General features: G+C 43.3%; 1 protein-coding gene across 2 annotated transcripts in view; it reads left to right on the forward strand.

The window, feature by feature from the left end:
- MXRA8 (matrix remodeling associated 8) overlaps positions 1-9,540 on the forward strand; it is a 34,863-nt gene extending 25,323 nt beyond the window's left edge. For both annotated transcript variants that reach the window (XM_032231810.1, XM_032231809.1), the window contains exons 6-10: positions 4,212-4,370; positions 5,071-5,101; positions 5,405-5,481; positions 6,317-6,394; positions 8,339-9,540. In XM_032231810.1, the coding sequence (XP_032087701.1) occupies positions 4,212-4,370; positions 5,071-5,101; positions 5,405-5,481; positions 6,317-6,394; positions 8,339-8,364 (371 nt within the window). In that variant the 3' untranslated portion in view covers positions 8,365-9,540. The remainder of the gene's footprint in view (positions 1-4,211; positions 4,371-5,070; positions 5,102-5,404; positions 5,482-6,316; positions 6,395-8,338) is intronic.
- The last annotated feature ends 12,378 nt before the right edge of the window (positions 9,541-21,918 follow it).

A 21,918-nucleotide genomic window follows, 5' to 3' on the forward strand; every position in this document is an offset into this window, starting at 1 on the left:
GTTTCTGCGCATGTTAATATCTTCCTTATTATTTCCTTTTCTGAAGGGGTATTTTCACTTTTCCATTGCTGTGCATGCATCATTCTTGCTGCTGTCAGGATGTGACGCTTTGCTATAACCTTCTGTTATAATACCTAATAGAAATAATTCTGTCTTGAATTCCTTTCCGAAGGGCTTCTGTCATAGCATCTTCTTTCTTGTACTAGTCGACCAGATAACTGTAATCCTGATTTTTTTCTGAACGTCATTCAGAGGTAACAATTCTCTGCATGGACATTCTGTCTATAACTGTTGTGACTAGCAGTCACTGAGAGAATCTTCCTCCATGTTAACTGTGCCACAAATTAGCCCCTTTCCTTTTCTGTGTCCCGAATACCGCAGAAAGCAGGCCGTCACTCCTTCCAAACCGATCCCCAGGACAATTATTTTAAAAATAGATGGGATGATATTACCATGCACAACATGTGCAGTTTAAGAGTCTGACAACTCTGAATCACATGACATTAATATCAGCTGATGTAAACAGTGACAGAAAACTCAGTGAAACGAAAACTTCTCTTTCTGTTAAAAATGAGGGTCACCCCTAGACTCTGCTGCTGTTCCCCACAGACTAAAAAGGTAAAAGTTTCCCTCGCATATATGTGCTAGTCGTTCCCGACTCTAGGGGGCGGTGCTCATCTCCATTTCAAAGCCAAAGAGCCAGCGCTGTCCGAAGACGTCTCCATGGTCATGTGGCCGGCATTACTCAAGTCCTGAAGGAGCATGGAATTCCCTTCCCAGCAAAGGTGGTCCCTATTTTTCAACTTGCATTTTTACATGCTTTTGAACTGGTTGGCAGAAGCTGGGACGAGTCACGGGAGCTCCCTCCGTTATGCGGTGCTAAGGATTCGAACCGCCAAACTGCCAACCTTTCTGATCAACAAGCTCAGTGTCTTAGGCACTGAGCCACCGTGTCCCAGACTATATTCCCCACTATGTCAAAGAAGAACTGGGAATGAGGACAGTAGCAGCCCAAGTCATCTAGGCAGCCCTGGGCTACACACTAATTTGAAAAATAAAGGTTTATGGCATCTCTTTGCATAGATCAAGAAAGGAGAAATTTTGTGGCTCAGGGTTGACGTGTAGGATACTTGGTGCTCTCTGAGCTTGGGTGTTTTCTTGCAGACGTTTCATTACCCAGTTAGGTAACATCATCAGTGCTAGTGTAAAATAGCTAGCCCTAGTAGTGTCTAGCACTGATGATGTTACCTAGTTTGGGTAATGAGACGTCTGCAAGAAAAAAACCCAAGTTCGGAGAGCTCCCCTCATTTGCATTATCGCTTGCTTGAAAGATGGCGGGAAATTGGTTTTCACAGCCAGTTCAATCAACTTGTACAAGTTTCTACCATAAGATACGACCACATCCCGCCTACTGATGTTGTCAATGTGCTGATAACCGAACTAGGATTTCCCCTCGGGCCGGGCTGCTCACCCACCAGCCAAAATCTTCTACATTTCATGTTTCATTTCAGCCTCTGGTTCTCCAGATGGTTTGCCTGAAGTTTCTCTGGCTTCTTGATGTCCAGTGCTGAACGTTTCTTCCCAGGCTGTATGTGCACATTGTGGCCTCAAGAAAAAATGTGCCAGTGGATTTCAAGGAAGAAAACATCACTGCATGCTGAAGTTCTATTTTCCTTAGAAACTTTTGCAATCGTTTTTCTTCCATTGTTTGGCGAGGTTGTGTTTTCATCTCTAAGGTTTCTCCAAAGTTATTCAAAAAGGAGTTTCTTTGAGATCTTCTGGGATCTTCTCTCTTTCTCGATGTATCCAAAGTTCCCTTTTTTTTCACATTGTTGGAAGAAACGTCCTTCTGGGTTCAGTTCCAAGTGGGAGAAAAGACACTGGAAACATGGAGGCTGCTTGAAAGATGATTTAATGGTGGACAGGATCACATGGCTTGAGCTCCTGAACAGAAAAGGTGGGATCACATGCTTCCAGATGTTGGGCGAAGAAGAAAAAGAGGGAGAGAAGCTGAAAGTTCCTGGTTTTATGCCCTCTCTGGCCTTTGATCTTGAGCTTGTATTCTGATTGGTTGTCGGACTCCCATGAGGCCATGCAGGGGCAACTCTAGGCTGCGTTTTGAGTCCAAGTTTGGTTGAGCATTGCTTCTTCCCAGGTGCCATGTCGTGAGATGGGTAAAGGGCTAATCCTGTCATGCCTTAATCCCATCACCCTGGAGCTGAAGGGGGAGATCTTTGTTATGTAGAATCGTCTGGCTCAGGCCTTTTAATGGCCCATTGACAAAGGTGGGGATTATTAAGAGTGAGTCTGCTTCCTGCCTAAAAACATGTTTCTCCATTTCTTATCCAGGGAAATATAATATTCTGCCTTTTCAATATTTCCTAGGATATTTCATTTTTCGTCTAGGAGAGTGGTGGGTGCTAACTTCCTACAATATGAAATGCTGCCTAAAACCAAAATGCTGCTCTAAGTCCTTGTCTGCATTTATATAACCCTTTGACTCTTGCAAACAAGTATTTCTCCAAATGTCACATTTTGTCTCTCCTCCCTCCCTCCCTCCATCCCTCCCTCCCTCTCTCTCTCCCTCTCTCCCTCCCTCCCTCCCCCCCCCCCCCCTCTCTCTCACACATACACAGCTTCATCAACCACCTTTCACACTGGCAACTTGCTCTTGCTTTCCCTTCTCTGAACTGCTACACCCTGCACTGGAATGGATTCCTGGCTTGAAACCTAGATATACACATATTTTTCTTTTGCATGTGTGCACACATCTGTGGTTTGATTTTGTTTTATTGAAACTCATTCTTTTGGTATCGACATTCTTCTATGACTCTACTGGACTAGACAGTTTGACAACATGAAGCAATCCTCAAACAGAGACAGTAACAAGAGCCAATCTGGGGTCGGTCACTGGGACCAAAGGTTTTTCTCTTGCAAGCTTTTGGATATGTGCTGGGACCCATCCTCTCTACTCTAGCTTCTCTCTAGCTAGAAAGAAGGAAGTTCCCTGAACATGGGCTCCAGCACAAGTCCAAAAGTTTGGAAGACAAAACCTCTGGTTCCATTGACTGGCCCAGATTGGCTCTTGCTGTTGCAGATTTGTCCTGGGACACATATGTTAGTCTTTATTCATGACAGCGGGAAGAATTGGACTGAAGGGCCTCAGAAGGACTGGAGTGACTCAGAAGGCCTTTTCCCTTAAAATGGGAAAAAGAGCAGGACGGACAATTGCCTGTTTCTTTAGGATCTTCCTTAGTAACTATCAACCACCAAGGTAGTTTCAACTTAGTGTGAAAGATTGCTAGGCAGGGGAGATATGCATTGAGGCATTGTCTACTAAAAAGCAAGCATGTGGAAAAGCTTTTGCTTATTTTTTTTATGGGGATGTTTAAATGTTATTGGGGAGAGGGTAGCTGAGGGATAGAACCCCTCCTTTCCTATGGACCAAACTTGGAGATCCTTCCTGTGATCGGAACAGTTCTTCTCTGGCCCAAATCAAAATGATTGGCGGGTGGCCAGAATGGAAAAAGATAGGCACCAGGCAGCTCCATTGAATATAGATATCAGAGTTGGGAGGGACCTTATAGGTCATCCAGTCCACCCCCCTGCTGAAGCAGGAGACCCTACACCATTTTTGACATATGGCAGCCCAGTCTCTTCTTGAAAGCTTACAGTGATGAAGCACCCACAACTTCCGGAGGCAACTTCTGTTCCATGGGTTGATTGTTCTATCCTGTCTCCCCTTCTCCGATTATAATCAATACTTTTTGTGGAGAGACCCATGGAGCATCAGGGCTGTTTTTCTCCTCTAATATTGATTGGAAGGGGAACTAGGACAGACACCCCTCCCCCACCCCAAAAGTGCTTTAGAATGACACACTGTGGAATTGATAACTGGCCCTCTGTACCACAAGAAGCCAGTACCTGGAGCACTCTGCTAGCTACATTCTGCTCATAAGAGAGTTGATATATTAAAGGAAAAGGAGAATCTGTTAATCAATATTCATTAGTCATGATATCGAAATACAAGCTCCATATTCAGAAGTAGGGTATTCCTGAATACCACACTGTAAATAAGTTATTGCTTGTGCGTTCTCTTTGTGGGAATCTGGTTGGGTTGTAGGATTGACTTTAGCCATAAGTTTTCCTAATTATTTTATAGCTGTGAATCAATCCGCTGAGTTTTTAAAAAATCTCCCTCTACCATCTAGATCCTAACTCGGGCCGGAACCACAATGTGATTAACGTCATCATCCCCGAGAGCCGGGCTCATTTCTTCCACCAGCTGGGTTATGTTCTGGCCACTCTCTTGCTCTTCATCCTGCTCTTGATCCTTGCAGTTCTCGTGACTCGCCAGCACCGCAGGAGAGGTGAGCTCAGGCATCGGGTACTCCTTCACTTTCCTCCTCGTTTTATAGGACCCCACTTTCTCCTGGGAAGATAGAACTGTGGTTATCACATGAATGAATGGCCCCTCCCAGAGGAAAGAAAAGAGGAACAAAAGGGGAGTGGAGTTTGCAGGAGACAATTAGTTTGCTTAATTGGTTTGTGACTCTCCGAGACTCCTTGCCAAGTTCTGCAGCTATCGGCCTGGCAGCTCTCCAAGCCAGATAAGGTCTGTGACCATAAATCCTCACTTGAAAGACTTGGCTGTATGTGAGTGAGCAGAATTCACAGTCAATTAATAAAAGGGTTTTTTGTCAGGACAAGGAGTTTGCTTCATGCTCTCGGGAAGCCTAAGTTAGAACAAATGGCTGACAATGCTGGGAGGACAAAATGGCAGCTGCCAAGAGACAATTGCCAAAAAATGAGGCAAAATGAGACAAAAAGCATCTTCTGTTGCCACAAGTAGTGTCAAAAGAAAAAGAAAATCCAAATACCCATTTCACTAGGGCCTAATTTGGACATGAATGTATATCCTTCAATGAAGCTCCCTATCATATCAACTCTTAATATGTTTATTTCCCTTTAAAAAATTCTCTGTGTGACTTCAGTATGTTGTTCTTATTTATCTGTGCTGACAAGTGTCCCCCTGGATATGTGTTGATATCTGTTCTTTTCTATTTTTAGGCTTTCAATACAATATGAAAAAATACAATGAGTAAGTAGACTCATATTCCAAAGATACAATACGATCCTAGAGAACTTTTCTCAAAATAGCTATAATGAAAGCTGAGAAACTTCTGCATTCTAATAGCCATCCAACTTTGGGGTGCTACTCAGATAACCTTTCACTATTAATTATGTAAAATGTCCACATGCTTGTGGTTTTTGTATCGACAAATTGAAAGAAGCAGCAATTGGAAATATATCGGAGAAAGATTGGTTGCTGATATGCTACCCTGATAGTAAGACTTGCAGCAATCGAAACAATACAATTATAATTTTGCACTTGTATTTCCAGGAAGGAACTGACTCTCAGGGAGGTTCCATTGGATGCAACAAATTTGTCAAATTACAAAAGTGAAGATTTTAAATTGGGTAAGTCTTGGAGGACGGAGGGTTTGAGGAGGAGGTGCTTCCACATGTTTCATTGCCACATACTGACCCTACACCATGCAGTCGTTTATTTGGTTTGGCATTAACACAGTGTGTGAACAAACCACTGCATTGTGCAAATCCTACAGTTCCTCAATAAATTTTGGTTAAAAAAAAAGTCAAAAGGCTTGCTCCATACGTGGATTCACTCCAAGCGGGTCTTCACCCTGAAGCAGTGGCTTCTTCAGTCTCACATACTCATCAATCTGCATGATTTTATTTATTTATTTTGATTTAGTTTGTCAAACATGTACGAGATAACAGGCATGTATAAACATGGATATGAGCACGTGAAAGGAGTACAAATAAATGGGGACAATAGGACAGGGATGGTAGGCATGCTGGTACGCTTATGCACGCCCCCTTACAGACCTCTTAGGAATGGGGTGAGGTCCATGGTAGACAGTTTGAGGTTGAAGCTATGGGGGTTAGAGGAAGTAACAACTGAGTCAGGTAGAGCATTCCAGGCGTTGATCACTCTGTTGCTGAAGTTGTATTTTCAGTATTTTCTTCCATCTCACATACTCATCAATCTGCATGATTGCCAAACTTTAACCTGAAGATTTAAGATCTAAAAAACAATCCTACTGCCTCCCCTCATATCCTGCTCCTTCCCTCCCCATCTGTTAAACTGCATCTTCACTTGGATTGTAATTCTACTTTTATGGTTTTTAGAAAGAGAAGAAAGAAAGAAAAAAAGAGTAGAAAGAAAGAAAAAGATCTGAGTGTCTCCTTTTTCTAAATCATGTTTTTCCTTAATCAATTTCCCTCCTTGCAGATTACAAAAACAATATCCTGAAGGATAAAGCTGAACAAAATAGGATTCTCCCTGCTAAGAATATTGACTTAGATAAAGGTGAGTGGGCAGCAAGACTAGATGGTGATTCTTACCCCCCTGTCCCCGCCCCCCTTCAAATGTTAAATGTCCTATTGTTTCACTTCTGAGAAAATGTGTGTCACCCTCCTTGTTAGCAAAGAGAGGGGGATATTTGGAAACTGTTTGACGAAACTCAGCCTTGCAGAGTCGGTCCTTCCCCACAGTCTTTCATTAGCTCACCACCACTGACTGCCAAGGGCAGAGCCAAGGTGGCGCAGTGGTTAAATGCAGCACTGCAAGCTACTGCTAGATCAGCAGGTCAGCGGTTCAAATCTCACCGGCTCAGGGTTGACTCAGCCTTCCATCCTTCCGAGGTGGGTAAAATGAGGACCCAGATTGTTGGGGGCAATATGCTGACTCTCTGTAAACCGCTTAGAGAGGCCTGAAAGGCCTATGAAGCGGTATATAAGTCTACTGCTATTGCTATTGCCAAGGGCTTTATTACAAGCCGTTCACTGCGGGTGAGTCATTCTTTCCCTCCAGGAAAGGCCGATGGCACAAGATTCCCATGGGCCAACATTATCTTTGGGGGACCAGAGCTGCCTCTGTTTGCTCCAGGCCCAAGAAGTCTTTTTGCTACTTTACAATCCCTTTTGCCGTGTCGAACCCCTAATTTTCGACCGTAGATTGCATTCTAAGCAAATCCACACTTCGACCTTTGAAAAGGCTCTCCCTTCCAGGAAAACAGCACTTCAGAGCAGGATTCCGATTCCTGAATGAGCCTGGGCAGTGATAAAGAATGATGGGTCCAGTTGAAGTCCAGTATATTAATGGCTAGATATCATCTGCTCCTCTTCTTAGATCCATGATGGCAAACCTATGGCACATGCAATGCCCTCTCTGTGAGCACACGAACCATTGTCAACTGATCTTATGCTTTCCGGCGCGCATGCAGCTTGTGTTTGTGAGCACCGGAGCACCAGAAAACGGCCTGAAAACGGCCCCAAAAATGGCCAAAAACCTGGCCATTTTTCAGGCCATTTCCAGGCCATTTTTGGCCCCAAAAGTGGCCGAAAAAATGACCTGAAAAACAGCTTGAAAACAGCCTGAAAATGTCCAAAAAACAGGCATGTGATGAGTAAGTAGTAGCCAGTTGGTCTTTGGGTTTCTGGCCCTGTGGCATGTGCACGTGCACACATGTGCTGATGTGGGCACTTGGTGCTGGAAAGGTTTGCCATCTTTTAGACTGTATGTTTCACTGCATGTTTCTCCACCACCTCAAGTTCTTTCACCTGAGAATGCTTGAAAAGCTTCTCTCTCCCCCCCCCCCCCCCCAATCTGACGCAGTGGACTACAAACCCTTTGTCCAGTAGGTGATTTCATCCAGTGTGTTCAGAAAAACCATTTTGAATGATTGTAGCAGGCCTCATAACTTGGAACCACGTCCCCCTAAGTACTTAACATCGGACATCCCGACATATCTGGCAAGCAAACTGGGTGTCCTTTCATGGCTTTTAATTTGGTCTTGTGACCCTCCACCCAGCTGGGCTTTTAAATTAAAAATAACATAATAGTACCCTGTTTCCCCGAAAATAAGACCTCCCTGGATAATAAGCCCAACTGGGCTTTTGAGCGCATGTGCTAAAATAAGCCCTCCCCCCGAAAATATTGCAACACAGCAGCAGCCATGAAGTGACCATGCTCGCCGCCTCCTGCACCTCAAAAATAATAAGACCTCCCCGAAAATAAGGCCAAGTGCTTATTTCAGGGTGGAGGGTGTCAAAAGAAAATTAGACCCTGTGTTATTTTCAGGGAAACATGGTAGATTCTACACAATGCTTTGCTTCTCATTTTTCAGAAAGGAGTCAAAGAAAGTAGTGAATTAATAGCACCTAAACCTATTGAATTCTGGCTCAAAATTCTGCCTTGCTTAATGTTTAACCCACCACTAATTCTAGATTTCTTCTGTGTTTTTCCCCCCAGAATTCAGGAAAGAAAATTATAAATGAAAACAGCAACTCAAAGCTACTGGCTGGACCAGAAGCTCCTTTAAGAATTTAAAAGTACAAGAGAACTTTGTTTTCCTTTTTTTTAAGTGTCATCATTCCAGTTACCAAGAAGTTTTTGTAGACTTTTTTTCCCCAACCTTGGGCCTATGTGAGCATACAAGACACGTAAGCTGTAAATCCTATGCATGCTCATTTCATAAGGTTTACTACCAGGTAAACAAGTATAGGGCTGCCTTGTAAAACTTCCTCTTTATTATCTTATAATATATATATGATTTTTTTAAGGGAGGGTGCAGGTCAGCTTCTTCGTTCTTTTTTCTTATGAGATTGCTTATACTTCCCCCATCCCCTTTAAGGATTTTATCCCTTTAAACAGTTTTGTTTCAATTGTATGATGATTTGAGATTTTTAAAAAAGTAATAAGCTGAAAAATTAGAAGGTTGGCTTGCTGTTAAAACACAGAACCGAGAGCATATTTCCCCCCCCCTGGCGCCAACATTTAAAATATGGAGTTAGGAAAGTGAGGAAGAGGATAACCTTTCTCCACTACTGAGTTAATGTGCTGTCCATGACACCTTGACTCCAGAGAAAACAATATTTTCCTTATTGGCTGTCCCCATTGCCAAGTTTTCTCCAGTCCCCTTCCCCCTCCCCGCTCTGTTCTTAGTCGTTGCCTTCCAAGATAATGAGTAACAAAACCTAACAGATTTTTTTAATACTTTGTGAGACTGCCAATTTGATGATGCCAAAATAAGGAGGAAAAAGAATGACATTAAAAAGTCTTATGATGAAGGACAGCTAGGCCTGTTGCTCGGGGCTGAGATGAAGGCAAGCTCTGAGAGACAAGGCGGAAATTGCCCTTATGAAGGAATCATTATGTCATGATAAAGCATAAGCTATGAAAGGCCCAGAAAGAAAAAAGGCTTGACAGTTACAACATGGACCAGGTTTCTTAGTTTTGGGAACACGTCGACATTTGTATCCTGCAGAACTCTTCATCAGAAGCCTGCATCAGTATATTTTTTTCATCCAGAGGTTTGAGTCAGGAATCCAAACCCCATTCGGTCTTCTCTTGGCAATAGAGTCTGCTTAAATTAAGAGGTATCTGGGCCAATCCCTGGAGTCTGAACCAACCTTAAAATGACTTAGAAGATGAACTTGCCAGTTTGGGATTGTTGAAACAACAAGAATGTCCTCTGTTGGATCTAAAGTTTCTATCTATGCCTCTTCTTCCACTGACTCCGTTTATTTGAATCCCCTGTTAAGAGTATGATCCTGTCCTTCCCAGTATTTGACTTGGAAGCAATAGGGATTTGAAAAGCAACCAGAAATCTTGTATGGAAGTCTTGGAAGCCCACTGTGTTCTGACTGAGGCTTCCTGAGAGCAGGAAGCAAACGTCTTGTGCTGACAAAACCCCCTTTTATTGATTTACTGTAAATTCTGCTCATTCACATCCAGCAAAGTCTTTCGAGGGAGGATTTACAGTCACAGACCTTATCTGGCTTGGAGAGCTGCCAGGCTGAGATCTGCACAACTTGGCCAGGAGTCTTGGAGAGTCACCAACTAATTGTCTCCTGCAAACTCCCCTCCCCTTTTGCTCCGCTTATTCCCTCTGAGAGGGGCCATTCACTGTCCACCTGTGGCCTTCCTCCCAAGTCTGTTCTTTAGGTGTTCCCTTCATCTGGCAACTCTGCGCATGCGCACAATGGGGACAAGCTCCAGCTGTTCTTCTGCCTCACTGATGTCTGACTCTGGAGGAAGCTGATAACTGGCATACGGCCCTGGCCCCCTCTCTGCCTCCGACACAGAACCCTCCTCAGAGCCTTCCCCAGACTCCAGGACTGGCCCATCTTCCTCCCCAACCTCCTCACTGTCTGAATCTGTGCTGGCTCCTCTGGCTGCTGACGGCCCACAACACACTGCAACTCGGTGATGGCTCTGTTCCTCTTGCCTCATGTGATTATGACAGATAATCATCCATCTCCTGCTGCATAAAGGAGACAAAATGTAGGGTCCCGTGGTTGATTGTCATCCTTGGACATTGCAAGATATGAAATGACAGGCTGTATACTAACTGAGTATAAGAACCTGATCTCAATTGGGGATGAGGATGGAGGGGGAGGGTCTTCCATCCCACAGAAGGAGGACGCCTCGATTCTAGATTTTCATCACTTGGCTGGAGAGAGTGGAACAACCAACCTCTGGTATGTCCCTCCACCTCAAGGTTCCTCAGTCTTCATGTGCATACGTAGTGGTGAAAACATATTCATTCCCCTGCATTTAACCTCTACTGAATTGAAGGAAAGGACACAACTTTTGAGTGAGTTTGACCTACTCAGAATAAACAGGGTGCAGAAAACCCATTAAACAGGCTATGAGAAGAAAGAGGGGGGGAAGAGGAAGGACAACTAGCTTTGATCAATATGGGTACCTGGAATATTCCGCCACCCGCCGCCCTCCAAAATCATGATGATCTTTCGCAGTTAGAAGGCATGGTGAGAAGAACTTTTTAAAAAAGCGGTATTGCTAACAACAGACTACCTGATCTGGCTAATAAAACGCTGAACAAACTCACCGATGTTTGGACAAGAGTTGTTTTATTTTTATTATTTTTTGTTTGCTTTTGCGTTGCCAGGAGTTTAGCACAGGCGAGAGGTTTTGTGTGTCTCTTGTGCGTGTTATGGCTTGTTTCAAGCCTCTCCTACCGTCCAAAATTTGAAATGGGGTCACTTGGCCATCCAATCTCTCTGCCACGTTAATATTTTTCTTTAAACTCAGCCTGGCTTCAATTCTGCTTGAAGAAGAAGGGGGGGGGGGAGGGAGAGAGAAAATAATTCTGCATGAAATTTAGATACTTTTTTTAAAAAGTGGTAACTTCTTCTCCACTGATACATTTTGTATCCTTCTGATGATTTCCTGCCAAGTAAAATCGCTTAGTAGCTTTTTCTAGGTGGCAGAGGATTCTGGACAGCATTTTCACAGGCATCGGTGTATTTAAACATACTATCCTCAAAGTCAACAGGGAAATTATCCCGACAACACAATTTGAGAGGCATCATTTTGTGATCATCTCCCACAAAGTGTTAACAGTGCATAGTGCTTGTTAACTCAGAAATAAGCCCAGAAATCAGTTAGGTAGTTTTCAGCAAGTTCCAGATTAACACAATGAAGATGGTTGTGTTGACCAATCCTGCTTTGTTGTTGTTATTTCAGCGATTCAACAGAATGTTAGCAGTCCAGAAAGTGTTGTTTTCATTAAGAATCGGCTCATAAAATAAAGTTCTTTGAATGCTCCGAGGAAAAGCTGTAGACAAAATAAAAGTCCACAGTGAAATCAAACAATTAGCTGCTTGAGATTAAAACTTGTCAGCATTCAAAATACCAGCTTTACAAAGTGCCATTTGTCTACCAAACCTGTGGAATTCTTGTTTGCAAAAATGTATTGGATATATATGTGAAATGCTAACTCCAAGGCAAAATGACCCATGAGGCTTAGTCTACCAACCGTTTATATTTGTTTTGTTTGTTTTACACCTGGAGAATTTTTATTGTTACACCATAGTGGGAAGACTTCCAAAAAAAATTGCATGCTTACTTTAAAGCAAATTCAAGTTACAATGAACAAATAAAATACTACATTTATCAAAATGGGGGTGTGATTTTGGAAATGGGAAAGAAACCATTTCCATCCTGCCATATATTTTAAGGAAATGTGATATTTTACAACTTACACATTCAACTATTTAGAAGGAATAATTTTTAAAGCAGGGGAAGGAAGGAAGGAAGGAAGGAAGGAAGGAAGGAAGACTTTTGAACATAAAAAGTGAACAGCTTTATTTCATCCTTCAGGAACTCTGAAATCTGTATTTCCTTATTGTGCCTTTGCAGCCAAGAGAACATTCTCTCCACACACACACACACACACACACACACACACACACACACACACACGTTGGTTGAGAGTTGTCGTGGGAACAAAATTTGAGCATTGCAGCCTGCTCCACAGCAGATACCAATCTTTTTGGAAGGCCTCACTTGCCTTGATCTCCAGCATTGAGGGGGCGAAATGCCAAAGTTTGACTTCTGCACTGACTGTTCGGAAAAAGTGAAATGGCCTTGGAAAGCTCATAGGGGTGAATGGCTTCTTTATCCTGCTCTTCTCACTCGGTTTGAGTCTGGGGTCAAAACCAGCCAAGAGCAAGACTTGTTTGGAGCCCCCGTGATGAGAAAGGGGGCAGCGTTTGTAGCAACAATTGGCAAGCCAGCCAGTTCCGCGTTGGTTGAAAGTGCCATAAATATCCTGCGCGCTTCCCTTCTTAAGCTAACACAGTGAATCAAACACCTAGCAGGAACGTGGCCTTCTCGATGGTAGCATCTGTGTTCTGCCATGGCAGGTGATGGTGGTTATATTGCAATCATCATGATGAAAGGGGGTGACCGCCAGGCTGCCTTTCTTTCAAACCTTCCGCATTTTCAGCAAAGAAATTTTCAACTGGCCATATGTCCCTGTACTTAAACCATTTAAAGCATTCTGTAATTCGAATTATTTTTTTTCCAGCTAAGGGGAGGGTGTTATGCTTGGGTTTGCAATTACATTATGATATTTTTGTAATGCAATGCGCATGCATGCCCCACCCGTGCAGAGAGGGCTCGCGTGCCATAGGTTTGCCATTGCGGACCTAAATTATGTAATTTTTTAAAAAATCACAATATCTGAGACTATGACAGCTGCAAATGGTAAAGCAACGTAAATGTCATTTAATCAGTAATCTTAACTTCATTGCTAGCATGATCTGCTTTCTCATACCGCTGGTTTCACGGAGGTGACAAACTCAAGTCTCTTTTGACTTGTTCCCAACAATTTCACACACACTTTTGTGTAATTTTCTTTATGCTGTCTGTTGTACCAGAAAATTAGTTTGGTTCTATGAGTTTGCTTCCCCCTGGTGGCCATTTCTCTTACTACAAGCCTTCTGAACCTGATTAAAATTGAAGACAGCTCCAGTTTCCAAAAATCAGGGATTAAGAGGTTTAACTATGGTTTACTAATTGGCCATGGACTGAGCTTGCTCAAGATCCTGAAAAAGAGGCACCCTGGTTTCCACACAGCAGCGCTTGGCTTCATACCACACATTAACCCAGAGGCTTTTAGTGCCATGTGTGAATCCAGCTGTGGTGAGGCCAAGTGCCAGATGCTTTTTTCTTCTTCAAACGGTGGGAAGTGTCATTGGTGTGCAGCCAACGATAGGAAAACAAATAGACGTAGGGCCCTGGGTGCTCAGAGTGGTTTTTTTCTTGCAGACGTTTCATGACCCAACTAGGTAACATCATCCAGTCTCAGGAGGGAGTTGGCTTTGCTCTTGGGAAACCTTTGTGGATGTGGAAATTCTGGGAATGAAACAAACTCCTGGAGACCAAATAAAGGCTCTCTTCGTTTTTACCGGAAAAGAAAGAATGCTTTAAGAGTTTTATCGCAACATCTATCTGATTAATGCACTGGGGGTGGGGTGGGGGGGTGGGGACAGACTGCAGGCCTGGTTTTAGCCACCACTGACGGAGTAGCAGTGGCCCCCTTTGTGTCCAGGCAGCCCCTTTGGAGACAGACTGGAATCCAAGAGGCCTCCAGGATAGAAAGGAAATGTGATTTCATTTCATACTTAGGATATGTTCCCAGTGTTTGAAAATCTGGGAAGATCCACGTAATAGAATAGAATAGAATATAGGATTCAGAATAGAATAGAATATAGAACAGTGTATAGAATAGAATATAGAATTCAGAATAGAATAGAATTCAGAATATAGAATTCAGAATAGAATAGAATATAGAATATAGAATAGAATTCAGAATAGAATTCAGAATATAATAAAATATAGAATAGAATTCAGAATACAATAGAATAGAATTCTTTATTGGCCGTGTGATTGGACACACAAGGAATTTGGTGCATAGGCTCTCTGTACATGAGAATAAACAAAGACAATATAAATTGAAAGATACAAGCAACATGGTTATAGTCATAAGTGAGGAGAGATAGATACTAGCAAGGAAGAGAAGAAGAATAGTAATACAGTCTTACTTAATTATTTGACAGTGTTTTTGGGAATTAGTTGTTAAGCAGAGTGATGGCATGGAGTGGGGGGAACTGTCCTTGTGTCTAGTTGTTCTGGTGTGCAGTGCCTTTGGGGAGTTATCCCATCGCTCCCAGCCCCTGGAGTGGAAGGAGGCCTCCTCCCCCCCCCCCATTTCCAACCCCGCTGCCTGGGAACAATGGGATTTGTAGTCCAGCGCACCCACAGGAGGCTTCTCACAGCCCTGCTTGCCTTTGTAGGTCTCCAAAAAAACCAAACCAACCACCCTTCCCGGGAACGCCCATCCCACTAAGGGAAGGGGGTGTAGGCAGCACCTGACTTCCGAGGAGCGATTCCATTGGGCGGCTCTGCAGAGGGGGAGGAGGGGGCTGCTCTTCCCCGCTTCTTAAAGCCGCCCCCCCCCCGGGGCGCGTGCACGTCTGAATCGGAAAGGGGAGGGAGGGGGAGGAAAGGAACCCCTCGCCTGTCACCTCGCCTGTCCCTTTGATTCCAGCTTGCGCGCGTGCGTAATAGTGCGGAGCCTCTTTTGCCCAGGGATTTTTTTTTGGGGGGGGGTGTTTAAAAGAAAACCACCCCTAAATAAAACCGGGTCCCTTTAAACTGGGTGGGCGGAGAGGAGGCTGTCAAGGAGAAAGGCTTTGGAAGGAGAGCGATCTAGCCAGCCAAACGTTGCTGCTTTTGCTTCGCCCTGCTCCGCTGCATCCGTTCAGCTTCGGGTTGGGGTTTTTTTTTCCCCCCCGCCTTCCTCTCTTCCCCTTCCCCAAGCCATAAACCTTCCCCATCCAAGCTGCCTTGCTCGTTTATTTCTTTATTTTTAGCATTTGCAACCTTGTCGCCCCCGCTGGATGCTTTTGCTTGGCTGTCAAGGCAAGGAAGAGAAATAGCAACTGCTGGGTTACTATTATTATTATTAATAATAATATTAATAATAATATTATTTTTTAAAGTCCACTTTCTCTCTCTGGCGCTTCCCCCTACTACGAGCCTATTGGGGTACTATTTGAATTAGAGAGAAGGGGAGAATGCTTTTTGCGGGGAGGCCTGGCCGAGCCCCCCCTTCTCCTCCTGCAGCCTCTGGAGGGCGGTATGGAACGCCCCAATCCTTCCGCGCAGGCATCGCTCCAGTAGCAGTCAGGCATTTTCCCTTCCTGTTCGGACCTTGCCTTGTTTAAAAAAACACAAAAAAACACCCTAGAAGACTCCGAGGGACTGGCGCCTTGAACTTGGCCTTGATTTATTTCCCCCCCGCCCCTCCTTTGCTCTCCCTTTTCCACCCGCTTGTCTCGATTCCTTTTCCACCCACCCCCCCATTCCGCTCCTCTCTCTTTAACCAAACCTCCCTCCTCCTCCTCCTCCTCCTCTCCTTTTTCTCCTTCCCCTCTTTCCCCCTCCCCCCTTTTTCCACCCTCCTTCCCTTCTTCCATGGCGGAGACAAAAATAATTTACCATATCGATGAAGAAGAGACCCCTTATTTGGTGAAATTGCCAGTTTGTCCGGAAAAAGTCACTTTGGCGGATTTTAAAAATGTCCTCAGTAACCGGCCGGTGCATAGCTACAAATTTTTCTTCAAGTCGATGGACCAGGATTTTGGGTAAGTTGGTCTTGCAATAATTGTTATTTTATTATAAGGTTTTTTTGGGGAGGTTGGTCAGCGTTGTAACTGCCCTGATTTTGCTAGCATTTGAGAACAGCTGGCATTCCCTGCCTGCCTTTTAAACAAGCCTGGGAGTGTATTTCTTCACATTTTAGAGGTGCTTCGTTTTCGGGAGCTTCCTTGTCGTGCACCTGTTTTATGGGGAAGACCAAAATCATATGCTTGCTCTGAACCGGTGTGCAATTCTTTCCTGTCTTGGAAAATAATAATAATCTGTACATCAAATGTCATATTTTACAAAAAAAAGAAAGCTTTTTTTTTGTCTGCTCCCCGGTTGATAAAACAAGCCGTGGCTAAAATGGGATAGGTGAAGGTCTGGGATCAGATTTAAGGTCCTCTTGTGTTCTATCTAAGCTGTCATTTGATGGTAGCCGGGTAGAAATGTGGATAAAAACACGTGGAAAGAAAAATACGTTGTGCCATACTGGCAGAAGGTGGGCATGTTCAGACGGCAAAGGGCAGAAATATGAAATTTAAAGAGGTGGAGCTTAGATTTTTCTGAAGGAGGAGGCCCTGGGCAAGAAGCTGTGTGACACTCTGGTGCCCTGGAATTATGAAAGTTTGGGGAGGCGATTCTGTGAGAGGTTGTGTTTGTGTGTGGTGTAAGGGGGGGGGGCTTGTCTCTTTAGTTCGCCTCCTGCCAAAGCAGTCTGAAGTTTAGCTCTTCAAATGCCAGGTGGGCAGCAGTGAGCAGGACTAGCTTTTCGGCTGCCAGTTGCTGTTTCTGAGTTGCCAGTTAGGCCTATTTGATTGATTGATTGATTTGCTCTTGCTATAAAAAAAGACTTGACACAAGGGAAATCTTTAGGTCCCACTGATTATTATTTTTATCTACTTATCTTTTATCTACTTATCTTTTATCTACTTATCTTTTATCTATTTATCTTTATCTATTTGTCTTTCTGTCTGTCTGTCTGTCTGTCTGTCTGTCTGTCTATCTATCTATCTATCTATCTATCTATCTATCTATCTATCTATCTATCTATGTCTATCTATCTATATCTATATCTATCTACCTACCTACCTAGCTAGCTAGCTAGCTAACTAGCTATCTAACTATCTAGCTATCTAGCTATCTATCCTAATTATCTAGCTATCTGGCTATCTAGCTATCTATCCTAATTATCTATCTATCTATCTATCTATCTATCTATCCATCCATCCATCCATCCAGCTATCTAGCTATCTATCCTAATTATCTATCTATCTATCTATCTATCTATCTATCTATCTATCTATCTATCTATCTATCTATCTATGTCTATCTATCTCTATCTCTATCTATCTATCTATCTATCTATCTATCTATCTATCTATCTATCTATCTATCTATCTAACTATCTAGCTATCTAGCTATCTATCCTAATTATCTATCTATCTATCTATCTATCTATCTATCTATCTATCTATCTATCTATCATCTAGCTAGCTAGCTAGCTAACTATCTATCTAACTATCTAGCTATCTATCCTAATTATCTATCTATCTATCTATCTATCTATCTATCTATCTATCTATCTATCTATCTATCTATCATCTAGCTAGCTAGCTAGCTAGCTAACTATCTATCTAACTATCTAGCTATCTATCCTAATTATCTATCTATCTATCTATCTATCTATCTATCTATCTATCATCTATCTATCTATCTATCTATCTATCTATCTATCTATCTATCTATCTATTTATCTAGCTAACTAACTATCTAGCTATCTAGCTATCTATCCTAATTATCTATCTATCAATCTATCAGTCTATCTAGCTATCTAGCTATTTATCTATTTAGTTTGTCACTCATGTACAAGATAACAGGAGTAAGAATAAACATGGATAAGAAAACAGGAAATGGGAATAGATAAATGGGGACCGGAGGAGGTCAGGAGTTAGGCACTGCTGACCTCTTAGGAATGGGGTGAGGTCAACAGTAGACAGTTTAAGGTTAAGGTGATGAGGGTTTGAGGACTGAACAACAGAGTGGGAGGGAGAGAATGAAACTGTGATACCTATCTATGCTCCTTTTTCTTTCTTGGAAAAGCAAAACAATTGTGTTTCTGCTGGAGGTTAGTTTTTGTCTTTGTGCTTGGGTGATGCCCTCTAAGCAGGGACAAGAAATAAACTTAGGTGTCTAAAAAAAAAAACCCGAGTCTTTGTGGATCACGTTGATTATCTTCCAAGGTGTGATATTTTGGCATTGGGATGTTTTATGTTAAGAAATGGTGGCGCCTGTTTTGCCTTCGGTGGGCTTGGATACCTCTTAATAGATCTATATGGCGTCAATGGTGTAGGAGTGCTGTGCTTAAAAGCTTTGGATTTTTGTTGTTGTTGTTGTAGGCTGAAAATGACAATAGCGGAAGACGTCAGAGCAATTTTCCGGGGCAACAAAATGTTCTTGTTCTGGCCATTGATAAACTGAGATTTCTATTGAATGATAATTGTGTTTCCAAAGGCCTTTATGTAAGAGAGGGACAGCCAGGCTTAATTAAATGCCTCCAAGGCACCCGAAGCAGGACAAGAAGCAATGGGTGGAAACTGATCAAGGAGAGAAGCAACTTAGAACTGAGGAGAAATTTCCTGACAGTTAGAACAATTAATCAGTGGAACAGAAGTTGCCTCCAGAAGTTGTGAATGCTCCAACACTGGAAGTCTTTAAGAAGAGGTTGGATAGCCATTTGTCTGAAATGGTATAAGGTTTCCTGCCTAGGCAGGGGGTTGGACTAGAAGACCTCCCAGGTCCCTTCCAACTCTGCTATTGTATTGTAAATGAAAGTAGTTAAATGTAATAGTATATAAAGGGAAAGGAAAACTCCCAAGAAGGCTTATGTCTCCTTAATAAAAAAAAGTTGCAATGGATGGCTGTGAAAGTTGGACCATAAGAACGGTTGATTGCACAGGTTGAGGAGGAGGAGAGGGGGAAATCTCAGTTATGTTACTAAGCGAGGTTTTCACAATAAGGATCTTCTCCAGTGTTGTAATAATGATCATTTTCTAATATTCCCATATTATATTATTTATATCTGCCTCCACCCCAAGTTTAAGGTAGTACTTCTACCTTTTGTATTTTTTTTTTTTTTTTACTTTTAGTACTTAAGGTCTAAAGCAGAGACATCATCCTGTCAACAAAAGTGCGTCTACTCAAGGCGATGGTTTCCCCAGTTGCAATGGATGGCTGTGAAGGTTGGACCGTAAGGAAGGCTGAGAGCCAAAGAATGGAGGCCTTTGAACTCTGGTGCTGGAGAAGAAGACTCCTGCATTGAGTCCCTTGGACTGCAAGGCCATCCAACCGGTCAGTCCTAGAGGAGATCAACAACCCCGGCTGCTCTTTAGAAGGCCAGATCCTGAAGAGGAAACTCAAAAGACTTTGGCCACCTAATGAGAAGGAAGAAGGACTCCCTGGAGAAGAGCCTCATGCTGGGAAAGATGGAAGGCAGAAGAAGAAGGGGACGGCAGAGAAGGAGGTGGCTGGATGGAGTCACTGAAGCAATCAGTGTGAGCTTCAATGGACTCCAGAGCATGGGAGAGGACAGGAAGGCCTGGAGGAACGTTCTCCATGGGGTTGCGATGGGACTGACCGGTTGGATGGCCTTGAAGTCCAAGGGACTCAATGCAGGAATCTTCTTCAGCACCAGAGTTCAAAGGCCTCCATTCTTTGGCGCTCAGCCTCCCTTATGGTCCAACCTTCACAGCCATCCATTGCAACTGGGAAAACCATCGCCTTGGCTAGGCGCACTTATGTTGACAGGGTGATGCCTCTGCTTTTTAATATGCTGTTTAGATTTGCCATATAGCTTCCCTCCCCAAGAGCAAGCCTCTTTTAATTTCTTGGCTGCAGTCCCCATCTGCAGTGATCTTGGAGCCCAGGAAAATAAAATCCGTCCCTACCTCCATTTCTTCCCCATCTATTTCCCAGGAATTGAGAGGGCCGGATGTTGAGTTTCAAGCCAACTTTGTTAACTGCACAGCAGCATAGGAGAATTTCCCTGGTGAGGTCTGTGGTTGGACGTAATATCACTTGTGTAGATATTGGTGGTCCTTGACTTACGACCACAAATAAACCCAAAATTTGTTGCTAAGCAAAACAGCTGTTCAAGTGACTTTTACCGCAATTTACAAGCCATAAAGGTGCTTTCCCCCCCCCCCCCTTCAAAAAGCAACTGGACTCTTTAGTGAATCACTGCAGTTGTAAGGTTAGTAACAGTTGCTAAGTGAATCTGGGCTTCCACACTGATTTTGCTTGTCAGAAGGGCGATCCTAAATATGAGCCAGTTGCCAAGCATTTGAATTGTGATCTCATGACTATGGGGATGACGCCACGATCATAAGTGTGAATACAACGCATTAATTTCTTTTTAAAGTGCCTGTATATCAATATATAGATAGAATTGAATAAATGAACTTCACTACAGTAGAATGAAGGGACGCGGTGGCTCAGGGGCTAAGACGCTGAGCTTGTCGATCAGAAAGGTCGCAGCTCGGCCGTTCGAATCCCTAGCGTCGCATAACGGAGTGAGCTCCCATGACTTGTCCCAGCTTCTGCAACATAGCAGTTCGAAAGCACGTAAAAATGTAGAAAAATAGGAACCACCTTTGGTAGGAAGGCAACAGTGTTCCGTGCGCCTTCAACATTGAGTCACACTGGCCACATGACCACGGAGATGTCTTCGGACAGCGCTGGCTCTTCAGCTTTGAAACAGAAATGAGCACCGCCCCCTAGAGTCAGGAACAACTAGCACATATATGTGAGGGGAACCTTTACCTTTACAGTAGAATGAAAAAAAATTGTACCCCTACCATGCAGGGTTTAGAAATTACCACTAACATAAAATACAAGTAGTAGGGTCTGTGGGAGTAGACACATTTCATTTAAGCCATGGGTGGTTTAAGCATGGTGTTTTGAAAAACCACAATTAGCAAGTTTTAACTATAAAAGTAACACATCAATCATGGCTTAGAAACCACAGAGGCTGTATTCATATACCCTGCACTCTGCCAAAATAAAACAAGCCGTGTCAATTCATCGGGTGTTGTTGTATTTTAGCTTCATCTTATCTGTAGATCAGCCCACTGTGGCTTGCTTATTCAATGAATCACAGTTCCACAGAACTGTGTATGTCTAGTTTAATAGAAAGAAGGACTAGGGGAGACATGATAGCAGTCTTCCAATATCTCAGGGGCTGCCCCAAAGAAGAGGGAGTCAAGCTATTCTCCAAAGCTCTTGTGGGTAGGACAAGAAGCAATGGGTGGAAACTAACCAAGGAAAGAAGCAACTTAGAACTAAGGAGAAACTTTCCTGACAGTGAGAACAATTAATCAGTGGAACAGAATTTGCCTCCAGAAGTTGTGAATGCCCCAACACTGGAAGTCTTTAAGAAGATGTTGGATAGCCATTTGTCTGAAACAGTATAAGGTTTCCTGCCTAGGCAAGGGGTTGGACTAGAAGACCTCCAAGGCCCCTTCCAACTCTGCTATTGGATTGGATTGTATATCCGTGGCCAACCAATCTATCTGTCGGAACTTAAAACGAATCCTTTGGAAGATCTGGCTCTCGGGGGAGGCTGCTGGGAATTATATTCTAAAATTCCTTTTTGTCTGCCCCTATTCCGACCAATATTCAGACCAACTAGGGGACGCAGTGGCTCAGCGGCTAAGATGCTGAGCTTGTCGATCAGAAAGGTCGGCAGTTCGAATCCCTAGCGCTGCGTTATGGAGTGAGCTCCCGTTACTTGTCCCAGCTTCTGCCAACCTAGCAGTTTGAAAGCACATGAACATGACCACGGAGAAGATAGCGCTGGCTCTTCGGCTTTGAAATGG

The sequence above is a fragment of the Thamnophis elegans genome, chromosome 15 (genome assembly GCF_009769535.1).
Source record: "Thamnophis elegans isolate rThaEle1 chromosome 15, rThaEle1.pri, whole genome shotgun sequence".
In the NCBI taxonomy this organism is placed as follows: Eukaryota; Metazoa; Chordata; class Lepidosauria; order Squamata; family Colubridae; genus Thamnophis; species Thamnophis elegans.